At 42.7% G+C, this 12,275-nt stretch overlaps 1 protein-coding gene across 1 annotated transcript; it reads left to right on the top strand.

Annotated features, from left to right (window-relative positions):
* The first annotated feature begins 1,094 nt into the window (after window positions 1-1,094).
* Window positions 1,095-12,252, top strand: wipf3 (WAS/WASL interacting protein family member 3). The gene is made up of 8 exons (XM_076301728.1): window positions 1,095-1,387; window positions 2,622-2,739; window positions 3,438-3,570; window positions 6,005-6,169; window positions 6,478-6,840; window positions 6,874-7,176; window positions 10,442-10,600; window positions 10,790-12,252. Exons 2-8 carry the CDS (start codon window positions 2,638-2,640, stop codon window positions 10,936-10,938), a joined length of 1,374 nt encoding a protein of 457 aa, XP_076157843.1. The 5' UTR covers window positions 1,095-1,387; window positions 2,622-2,637; the 3' UTR covers window positions 10,939-12,252.
* Window positions 12,253-12,275: the final 23 nt, after the last annotated feature.

Genomic DNA, 12,275 nt, shown 5'->3' with positions numbered 1-12,275 from the left:
TCTAAAAAACAGTATCCACATAGTGGGTAATTAATCAATCAGGTGCGCTTGCAATGACTGAAGCAGGGACTGAGCCTGTGGTCCTCTGTGCATAAGGTAAGGTAAGGTGCTCTTTGTGAATGAGTGTCATGGTGATGGTGCAAATGAGTAAGTCAAACAGTGCGACAGTTCAAGAATAAAGTCTATATATCTATATTTAAATAACTATATTAAGAAAGGTATAAGTGTGGTCACAGTTCGGCTGTGGCATGGAGGGAGGGGTTGTGCAAATGTGCTAATAAAGCACGCAAACAGTGAGGCAGAAGACAATGGTAAAGTGGCTAGTGGACAGACAGTTCAAGACATGGAGGTGGTAAAGAGGCAGACAGACTATGCGGAGAAGTCTATTTCTCCTCTTCCCTTAAGTGATGCATTGAACAGTTCAATGGCCCTGGGGGTGAATGACTTCTGCAGTCTGTCTGTTGTGCAAGGCAGTGAGCGAAGTCTCCAGCTGATCAGGCTCTTCTGCTTAACAATAGTGCTGTGGAGTGGATGACACTCATTGTCCAAGATGTTGATCAGTTTGTTCAGGGTCCTTTTGTCAGATATTGAAATGATGCACTCCAGTTCAGCTCCCACTACAGAGCCAGCTTTCCTTACCAGCCTGTCAATAAGACCACAGTCCAAACATTAAGAGTGGATTACAATGTTTATTAAGACTGTATTAACCGATCTGCAGACTCAGAAAGAACATTTCAGCTTATTGAGTGCTCCCCACACATTTCAGCTCTTTCCCTTTTGCCTACAATAAAGTAGGCATAAAAATAAGTTATATTGTAACCCCTGCAAAGTAGGCCTATTTCAGCACCCTGGTCAAGTACTTTACCTGTTGAGAAAATGTGGACCAACAAGTCTTCATTATCTCACACATTTAGTAAATAGTAAAAGTTAATCTTTTTTTTAGATCACCATCTTTGCACACCCACTTGTTGCTTCCATAATCTGTTAGTGTGCAATGGTGTGGTCCAGGCCCCAGGAGTCGCACTAGCCTACAGGCCCGTGTCAGTTATAGCATAGTAGTGCGTTATGTGGGAGAATTATTCAGGTGTCAGTGGAGCTGCCGTGGAACTGCGACAGTGAGGTAAGTGTAGGGTAGTTGAGTAGGCTATATTATATAGGCAAATAACGTTACAGTCAAAAGAAAATTAGGGGCAACAAAATACGGTCTGTTTTGGACACGAAACTCGTCGTCGTAGGCTATTAATAACTCTGGCGTTGACACCAGTAAGTGAACTGTGTCTGGAGTGCCTGTAGCCTTCATCTCTGTGCCCGCTGACTAGAAGGCGCTCCTGCTAAAACAATCGTACCCACCTCGTCGATAAACGGAACACCAACAGTCTGAATTCGGGTGAGTGTTTTAAACACTTTTTTCATGAGTGCAAAATAGACCATGAGCGCGAGGGTATTCTGTTTCACATGCGTGCCGTCCACTCGTAGGTTACTAGACAACTATGCCTTACCTCCCGCTTGGCTGTTGCAACAGCAATGTCTATGGCAACAGCAATGTATAGCTGTTAGCATACATAACTTGCAAAAAGTTATGACGATGATTACTTAGAAATGTCAGTGGCTATCAGTGAACATAAATGCACATTCACATGCAGGATATTTACGATTATTTGACGTATAGGCTACTGCACCTTGGCTTCGTTTCGACTATTTGTATAATTTCCCCCCACTGCATGTTCATTAAGTTTTAGGAGTGTATGTGACCAAAGTGTAGGCTTACCTGAATACTGCCGCAATTCCGTGCGTAAATGCGCATTCCGTGGAACAGCCGCAAACTTATCGAAGGATTTTAATGACGAAAATAGTAGCCTAGGAGTTGACAGTGAGTTCAAAGAGCAACCCATCTTATTTAGTTAATGTAATACTCAGTGACATTTTTAACATTTGTTTATTTGATTGAGTTGTTCATTTGCGGAGCTGGCTTCAAGAAAATATTGTAAAAATGTATTGCTTTTCGTTTAATGGCTTGTTTGGTTGTCTGTTATCAGCAATTACTTCATGCTACTTTAAATTGGGTCCAAATCCTAATTCATCCATATCCTATACATATACATGTGTCTAGAGTTAGTCTTAAGAATATGGATCTGCCTCATCCTTCAATTGTGAACAGTTCCATACGCCCACAAAAGATGGACTCAAAAGGACCCAGTGTGTAGATTCTTCCAAAACAACCCTCATAGATTCGGACATTCACTGAATCCTCTCTGTATATGGACATCAAGTATGTGAGAGGCCTATCTAGAGGGCAAACAGCATCACTTCCCAGACAACACACTCCATTGTTCCCAGCGCCCACTCTTTTACAGAGGGCCTCGGCCAGGCATTGTGGGAGTAAGGGGACGGTTTATCCTGAGACAGAGGGCGGTGTTCCTGTTGCTGATTCCTGTTGGTGTTGAAATGTCTTCCTGCCTTTGGTTTGGTGGCGGCCACACAAGGGGCAGATGAGACCTGAGGAAGACAGTGATTGGATTGACCCAGACTGTGACAGCTGACTCTAAAACTGTTTGTGTGTGTGTGTGTGTGTGTGTGTGTGTGTGTGTGTGTGTGTGTGTGTGTGTGTGCATCTTTTGCAGATTTTGGTGAGCGGTCATGCCTCTCCCACCACCACCACCACCACCTCCTCCTCCACCTGGTCCTCCTCCAACAGCGCCAGGCCTACCACCCCCACATCAAACGGCAGCACCACCACAGGTAACAAAGCTAAGACACATAAAAAAGACTCTATGTGCACACAGCAAGTGGCTCTGCTCATCCACCAACCTGGAGTCTGTATTATTAATCGGAGATAAAATTACACGGTCTCTCTCTCTCTCTCTCTGTCTCTCTCTCTCTCTGTCACACACACACACAGTCAGCAGAAGGTATGCAGTGGCAAAGTGGTGTCAAATTTCTCTCTCTCCCTTTCCTTCTCTCTCTATCTCTGTGTCCCTCTCTTGTCCCTGTCCCCCTCCCTTAACCATGGGAAAACACCCTTTAGTTCTTAAAAGCCATTCATCCAACAACAGTGGGGCTGTAGAATGCTCTAGAACTAGGAGGCAGTTTAAGAACACCTGGTAACTGTCAGCATTATGACACTGGGGTGTTGAAACCATCCCAAAACCATGTGTTGTCTATCATGTGTACAGTACGAGAACAAACTCCAAGGTCCAATGCACTTTTGAGAAAACATACAAAAAACAGTCAAATAACCACAATTAAATTAAATGTATCTGTTTAATAAATAATATAATATGTTTAAAAAAAACTTGTCATGGACATGTCAGGTAGACCTTGTTGGTTCTCAGTTGACAAACTGTGTGTCTAACCTCTTAACAACATTGTGTTGTAATACTTGTATGGAAAGTGTATAACTGTCTCTCTCTCTCTCTCTCTCTCTCTCTCTCTCTCAGTCCCAGACAGGCCATTCTGCACTGGGGTCATCAGAGTGGGGCGGCCGCAATGCTCTCCTGGCAGACATCCACAAAGGAATATGTTTGAAGAAGGTCGCGCAGGTTAATGACCGCAGTGCCCCGCAGCTTGACAGTAAGTCTCCATGCAGCCACTTCCTGTTTCCTGCCCACCCTCCACAGCTGATTGGGGAAAAAAAACAAGCTGGATTATGAGAACATGTTTTTAGATGGAGAGACTTCCTATTGTGTTCTGTGGTGGTAAGGAACTTCTAGGAAACCTCCCTTTAGGAAACTGGAAATATAGTCATGTGTCTGTATTTATGTCATGGTGAAACAAATATTCCAAGCTGTGCAACAGCAACACATGTTAGTGCAGATTTAGAAGAGGGATCCACTTCTAATATACATTTGTTGTCATATAAATATGAATATTTTGATAAAGCAACTGTCTGCGACCATTTTAACCACACATGAAAACATATTGCCCCTGCTCACTTTGAGAAAAAGTCAAACTCACTTTTTTTTTTAAATCTACAGGTATCAGAAAAGTGCTAATTTGTACACAATACATAGACAATTTAGGTCTACATACTATTTTGAGAAGACACAATACACAAGTTAAATACACATTGTTTAAAGACAACCTATGCATGTTTTTTCCCCCTTAATATGTCAGCTCCTAAGTCATGGATACATTTAAGAGACAGACAATGTATAGAGTGTTGTGATGCTCTCAGCCAGGGCTGTAGTACTCGAGTCCGGTCTTAGACTCGAGTCCGGACTCGAGACAGTTTTTCTATGGTCTCGGACTTGTCTCGGACTCGGACTGGTATTTGGACTTGGACTTGTCTTGGTTTCTGCCACTGGTCTTGGCAAATATGGCTTTTGGGTCTTGTCTTGGACTCGAACCTCTTTGGACTCGGTCTTGACTTGGTCTTGGACTCGACAAAGGTGGTCTTGACTACAGCCCTACTCTCAGCTGCCCTTACTATTCGCTGCAGTCTATTCCTTTCCTGTCTCATGGCTGCTCTTAGCCAGACTGTGATGGAAGTGCATGGGACAGATTCATTGACTGCAGTGCATAACTGGGTCACCAGCCCCTATGGCAGACCATCATACGTCTCAGGAAGTACATCCTCTGCTGAGCTTTTTAAAGGATGGAGTTAATGTTGGACCTCTTCAGGTCCTGAGAAATAGCTGGTTCCCAAGAACCTGAAGGTCGCCACAGTTGACAGAGGGCTGTCTGATACTGAGAGAGAGTGGGTAGCAGGTGTGTGCATGCAACTTTACATTAATGAAATCATGTCATGTGAGGTGTAAATACAATGTTTATCAGTAAAACAATATTATAAAAGTCGTTAGAATTTGACGTTCTTTGAAACCATATAATTCCTACTGGTCAGACAGATCATGTTTTAAGCTCCATTTGTTTATGCATGTGTGTGTGTGTGTGTGTGTGTGTGTGTGTGTGTGTGTGTGCACGCACATTCTAGAGATTCTGTATGTAATTGCTTTCACATGCTGATGCTTGATGCCTTGTGGGATGGTGTGTGAGTCATGAGAGAGAGGGAAACACAGACTCATTGTGGCATAGTTTCATCTAAATTACTAAATGTTACCATGCCCACACCAGCTCCTGAGAAGGGGAATCATTGCATGGAGTACACCAGTAAAGCTCACCAAGAGCACTCTAATACTGATGCCAGTTATATGGGCATCTGTAACACTCACAGGGCCCTATTTCAATACTCAAATGTAAGTTATGTAATAGAAAGAATAGAAAGAAAGAAAAGAAAAAAAGAAAGAAAGATACCACTTCTTGTATTTCTTTACAGTGTACTGAAGCCAGCTATAAAAAGGGATATTGAAATCAAGCAGCACACTTTCACCATGGACTGAGACCTCAACGTTGGCAATGAAGGCGCTCAGCCTCTGGGGAATGAATGCCTGTTGACGTCTCCCTTCCCCTGGGCCAGTCCCTTCTTAGCATTGATCTTTCCACTTCATACCTCACTTCTGTTTAACGCTGTGGCATAGGAATGGCTGTATAAAACATTCAAATGAGATTAATGCTACATTTACATAAGTTGTAATGTGCCAAGTACCATTAGTATAGTATATAAGTATATATACTCTTTTGATCCCGTGAGGGAAATTTGGTCTCAATCCCAATCCATTAATTAGTAAAACACACACAACACACAGTGAGGTGAAGCACACACTAACCCGGAGCAGTGAGCTGCCTGCTACAGCGGTCCTCAGGGAGCAGTGAAGGGTTAGGTGCCTTGCTCAAGGGCACTTCAGCCGTGGATGTGGGCATGGGAGAGCAGTGCTCAACAACTTCCCCCGTCCACATTTTTTCCTACTGGGTCAAGGATCGAACCGGCAACCCTTCGGTTCCAAGCCCGAAGCCCTAACCAGTAGGCCACAGCTGCCCCCCCATCATGATTATTATTCACATAGTTGCAGGGCATATCATAGAATTAGTGAATACTTTGTAGCTGTTACAACAGTAATGGATGTGATGGACATGGACCTCTCCGGACAGTATATGTGTGTGTCCACAGAGCCCAGAGGGACAGGCCCAACACTGGGAGGTGGCAGCTCAGGGTCAGGAGGCTCAGGTGGCCCATCAGCAGGAGCGTCCGCTATCGGAGGTCTGTTCGCTGGAGGTTTCCCCGTGCTCAGATCTATAGCAAAGGGGGAATCTAAAACACCCCTGCACAACCCTGGTAAGACACACACACACACACACACACACACACATAATGCAACAGCAAAAGATTACATGTCTGTGTCGGTGTGAAGTGCTTTAAATGGCCATTGTGCTTAAAAAGGGTTATAAATTCTTACTTACTTACTATATAAAATACATACTCCTACAGGCAGATACATTGATGTTGAAAATACTTCAACTATTGTTGATGAATTACTTGTGAAAGTGGATAGTACCAAAAACCTGCATGCAGAGAAATTAGGACATAACTGTCATGGGAATCATGTGTGTGTGTGTGTGTGTGTGTGTGCGTGTGTGTATCAGTATCCCGGTCAGGCTCGTCTCTATGTCTGAGGCAGCCCCTGTGGAACCCTCCAATGAATTCTGGGGATTTCCGTGGCAGCGCTCCAGATCTCTCCACGTCCCACAAGCCTCTGGAGAGGAGATGGTCTCGGCCCTCCCCGACTACAGCAGCCCCTCCACCCCCTCCAGCGCTGTCTGCCCCCTCCAGACCTCCATCCTCAGGCCCTCCCCCTCCTCCTCCGTCCTATCTGTCCTTAGACAGACCAAAGACTTGCCCTCCACCCGTACCCACCTGTCCTCCTCCACCACCCCCACCAGCCGCCACCTACATCACCAAACCCAACTGGTTACCCGTCCAGCAGCCCACCACCATGCCGTCCACTCCCCCTCCGCCCCCACCCCCACCCCCACCTCCAGCCCCCTCCCTCCCACCCTCTCTACTGCCCAACTATTCCCCAGGTGCCTACTACCCCTCTCCGCTGTCAACTTCCCCTTCTGAGCCACAGGAGCGAGTAGACGCGTTCCCCCCTCCACCTCCACCTCACCCCTCCTCATACACCCCGAGCTGTCCCTCCTATCTCCCCCCTCCTCCTCCTCCTCCTCCTTCTAAATTGCCGCCGTCACACCCGGCCCCCTACAGACCTGCTGTCCCACCCCTGCCTCCCACCTATCCCTCCACAGCTCCTTGCAGACGGCCCCCAGCTATACCGTGTCTTTCAGGTACTACTCTACTCTACTACTCTACTCTACTCTACTCTACTCTACTCTATTCTACTCTACTACTCTACTCTACTCTACTCTACTCTACTCTACTACTCTACTCTACTCTACTCTACTACTCTACTCCTCTACTCTATTCTACTCTACTCTACTACTCTACTCTACTCTACTCTACTCTACTCTACTACTCTAACCTACTCTACTCTACTCTACTCTACTCTACTCTACTCTACTCTACTACTCTACTCTACTCTACTCTATTCTACTCTACTACTCTACTCTACTCTACTCTACTCTACTACTCTACTCCTCTACTCTATTCTACTCTACTCTACTACTCAACTCACTCTACTACTCTACTCCTCTACTACTCTACTCTACTCCTCTACTCTACTCCTCTACTACTCTACTCTACTACTCTACTCCTCTACTACTCTACTCCTCTACTACTCTACTCCTCTACTCTACTACTCTACTCTACGCTACTCTACTCACTCTACTCTACTACTCTACTCTACTACTCTACTCTACTCTACTACTCTACTCTACTACTCTACTGTACTCTATTCTACTCTACTACTCTACTCTATTCTACTCTACTACTCTACTCTACTACTCTACTCTACTCTACTACTCTACTACTCTACTCACTCTACTCTACTCTACTCTACTACTCTACTCTACTCTACTCCTCTACTACTCTACTCTACTCCTCTACTCTACTACTCTATGCTACTCTACTCACTCTACTCTACTACTCTACTCTACTACTCTACTACTGTACTCTACTACTCTACTCTACTCAACTCACTCTACTACTCTACTCTACTCTACTCTACTCTATTCTACTCTACTACTCTACTCTACTCTATTCTACTCTACTACTCTACTCTACTCTACTACTCTACTCTACTACTCTACTCTACTACTCTACGCTACTCTACTCACTCTACTACTCTACTCTACTACTCTACTCTACTACTCTACTCTACTACTCTACTCTACTCTACTCTATTCTACTCTACTTCTCTACTCTACTACTCTACTCTACTACTCTACTCTAATCTACTACTCTACTACTCTACTCTACTCTACTACTCTACTCTACTACACTACTCTACTCTACTACTCTACTCTACTACTCTACTCTACTACTCTACTCCTCTACGCTACTCTACTACTCTACTCTACTACTCTACTACTCTACTCTACTACTCTATTCTACTCTACTCTACTTTACTACTCTACTCTACTACTCTACTCTACTACTCTACTCTACTCTACTCTATTCTACTCTACTTCTCTACTCTACTCTACTACTCTACTCTACTACTCTACTCTAATCTACTACTCTACTACTCTACTCTACTCTACTACTCTACTCTACTACTCTACTCTACTACTCTACTCCTCTACTCTACTCTACTACTCTACTCCTCTACGCTACTCTACTACTCTACTCTACTACTCTACTACTCTACTACTCTACTCTACTACTCTATTCTACTCTACTCTACTTTACTACTCTACTCTACTACTCTACTCTACTACTCTACTCTACTCTACTCTACTACTCTACTCTACTACACTACTCTACTCTACTACACTACTCTATTCTACTCTACTCTACTACACTACTCTACTCTACTCTATTCTACTCTACTCTATTCTACTCTACTGTACTCTACTCTATGGAAGTCTATGTTGCCAGGGCAACATGAGTAAATGAAGAGTTTGTTTCCAAAACGCTCTACTCCTCTACTACTCTACTCTACTCCTCTACTCTACTCCTCTACTACTCTACTCTACTACTCTACTCCTCTACTACTCTACTCCTCTACTACTCTACTCCTCTACTCTACTACTCTACTCTACGCTACTCTACTCACTCTACTCTACTACTCTACTCTACTACTCTACTCTACTCTACTACTCTACTCTACTACTCTACTGTACTCTATTCTACTCTACTACTCTACTCTATTCTACTCTACTACTCTACTCTACTACTCTACTCTACTCTACTACTCTACTCTACTCTACTACACTACTCTACTCTACTACTCTACTCTACTCTACTCCTCTACTACTCTACTCTACTCCTCTACTCTACTACTCTATGCTACTCTACTCACTCTACTCTACTACTCTACTCTACTACTCTACTACTGTACTCTACTACTCTACTCTACTACTCTACTGTACTCTATTCTACTCTACTACTCTACTCTATTCTACTCTACTACTCTACTCTACTACTCTACTCTACTCAACTCACTCTACTACTCTACTCTACTCTACTCTATTCTACTCTACTACTCTACTCTACTCTATTCTACTCTACTACTCTACTCTACTCTACTACTCTACTCTACTACTCTACTCGACTACTCTACTACTCTACTCGACTACTCTACTCACTCTACTACTCTACTCTACTACTCTACTCTACTACTCTACTCTACTCTATTCTACTCTACTTCTCAACTCTACTACTCTACTCTACTACTCTACTTTAATCTACTACTCTACTACTCTACTCTACTACTCTACTCTACTACACTACTCTACTCTACTACTCTACTCTACTACTCTACTCTACTACTCTACTCCTCTACTCTACTCTACTACTCTACTCCTCTACGCTACTCTACTCTACTACTCTACTCTACTACTCTACTACTCTACTCTACTACTCTATTCTACTCTACTCTACTTTACTACTCTACTCTACTACTCTACTCTACTACTCTACTCTACTACTCTACTCTACTCTACTACTCTACTCTACTACACTACTCTACTCTACTACACTACTCTACTCTACTCTATTCTACTCTACTCTATTCTACTCTACTGTACTCTACTCTATGGAAGTCTATGTTGCCAGGGCAACATGAGTAAATGAAGAGTTTGTTTCCAAAACGCTATAAATCCATTTTATTAGGCCTAATCAGTTATGTTATTTACTGTAAGTGAGTATTTCAAGTAATACCAATAACAGCTATAAAGCACTTGTTTTGTTCTGATTGAGTAAAGATAAATCAAATAACAATACCCAATTACATTTCCACTGAAAGTACTTGATAAATAAAATGTAAATAAAATGATGTATAATTCATTAAAATGGATATAGCGTTTTGGAACCAAACTCTTCAAATATAAAGTACATTTCCAGTGTGTTTATCATTCCCATAGCGACCTATTGACTGGTATTTGTATGAGCGCTAGATGTAGTTTGATGTGCCATGTGACTGTGTGACAGGTGTTGGAAGGCTAGGTCTGCCTCCTGCTCCACCTGCACGATCTCCAACCACAGAATTGTCTGCCTACTCTCACTTGCCTCCTCCTCCTCCCCCTCCTCCTCCACCTTTCTACCACACCCAGTCCTCCAATCAGGGGAATGGCCATCTTCACAGCCTGGGTAAGCAATGTGCCTGCTGTGGAAAATGATTCCAGTGTGAGCAGCATATTTACACGGCGCATTTTTAATTGCAAGGCAAAGGCACTAAGCGTATGTGTGGTCTGACTAATACTGTGAGTCCTTAGAGTTAGTGAGAGTGAGAGACTCCAAATGTTTAGACAGATAATCATGTTCTGATTCTTTTTTCAGATGACTTTGAGTCCAAATTTCAGTTTCACCCCTTAAAAGACTTGCCGCCACCCAAAGAGTTCTTTCCATTTCCACGAATTTACCCGAGCAAGATAAACCAAGGTAATAAAGCACAAAACCAGCTGTGTTTCCCTCTGTTCATTACATAGGCTCATTCTCTCTTGTGGACTGATGAACACTAAAATATCACAAGCATTAAGATAGGAGTGGGAAGCTTATGTTAAGACAATCCTCTTTCCATACATGTTTGTCACCTTGATAGCAGATGGGATGATTACTGATTGACAACAATTTGGTTTACAGTCATTGTGATAAACTGCTCACAAAAAGTCCGGGATATTTGGTTTTCGGGTGAAATTTAAGGATGAACCTAAAACCCACTATAACCTTTACAGGTGAACTTAATGTGACCTTCTCTAAACTTTTGAATGCGTATGTCCAACAGTTCAATGTTTCAGTACTTTCTGTACTGAAACATTCAATTTCACCCAAAAGCCAGATATCCCTAACTTTCTGTGAGTAGTGTATGTGGAGGAGACTTAAACCCTTTTGTTTTTTCAAGTGTCACCAAAGCCACCGGCAATCAGGACTCACCTGCGGTGAATGGCTGATGGTGCCTTGCATGTCTTCCACCTCCTTCCCACCTCAGTGGCATCATCTGATCCAACCAGTGTCTGAGTAACTGACATCCCTTTTGCAACTTCACAGCAAAAAACAAAGAACTGCAGAATCTAGTAGGCAGATGAGTGATGTCTGAAGGCTGTTAAAATAAGTAGAGTCAAGTGAGAAATTCATAAGCTCTGTTGATTAGTAGCTACAATCAGCACCTTGTAAGCTCTCTTGGGCCAATACTGACTAGCAACCCTCAGGTCTACATGATTTTGATACTCTATGGTTTTATAAAGTCAGTTAAATTGTCCAAAATGTAACTAATTTTATAAGAGTTACAACAAGAACGCAGAATATGTTTCCATTTTATAGGTCATCATGCATTTCAGCTTCTTGGACATCATGTGTTTCTATTATAGTAGATTCTTTACACTGGCCATTAGCAGGAATGTTCAATCCTGCATTTCAGTTGTGACTGATGAAGCAAAAATAATATTTTTTTTCACTATGTACTTGTTTTTTTGTGACACATTTTGCTTGTAAGGCAGAAAATGAACTGACTTTTGTATTTATTTAACTCGTATGTGTACAATGTGTTTCCTACTTCACCTTTGTGATAATCAACCAGGTTAATTAGAAGCACTGCCACCTTCTGGAATACATTTGTATTTCAGCAGATGTAACCAAAATTTTCACGAGTTTGAGCCCCTCTCATACAAATAAAAATGTACTCTGATTTAATGGCTGTATTGTCAAAATGATGATGCAGGAAAAGCTGAATTATCATGAATACCAAAAAATATGAATACCATCGGTCATATGAATTTCTGGCTTGTGAGTTTATATTGAATATTTATTTTCATCCATCCATGTACAA

The sequence above is a fragment of the Alosa pseudoharengus genome, unplaced genomic scaffold (genome assembly GCF_046254945.1).
Source record: "Alosa pseudoharengus isolate Yale_2024_CS ecotype anadromous, Long Island Sound unplaced genomic scaffold, YU_APseudo_1.1 YU_APseudo_1.1_scf_23, whole genome shotgun sequence".
NCBI classification, from domain to species: Eukaryota; Metazoa; Chordata; class Actinopteri; order Clupeiformes; family Clupeidae; genus Alosa; species Alosa pseudoharengus.
This window is presented reverse-complemented; position numbering and strand designations above follow the sequence as displayed.

What these genes read in the sequence shown, in the direction of transcription:
- wipf3 (XM_076301728.1), top strand. Translation starts at nt 2,638, where the DNA reads ATGCCTCTCCCACCACCACCACCACCACCTCCTCCTCCACCTGGTCCT. An exon ending in CAGTGCCCCGCAGCTTGACA is followed by an intron (nt 3,571 to 6,004) that starts GTAAGTCTCCAT and finishes GTGTGTCCACAG; the next exon opens with AGCCCAGAGGGACAGGCCCA. An exon ending in TGGCCATCTTCACAGCCTGG is followed by an intron (nt 10,601 to 10,789) that starts GTAAGCAATGTG and finishes TTCTTTTTTCAG; the next exon opens with ATGACTTTGAGTCCAAATTT.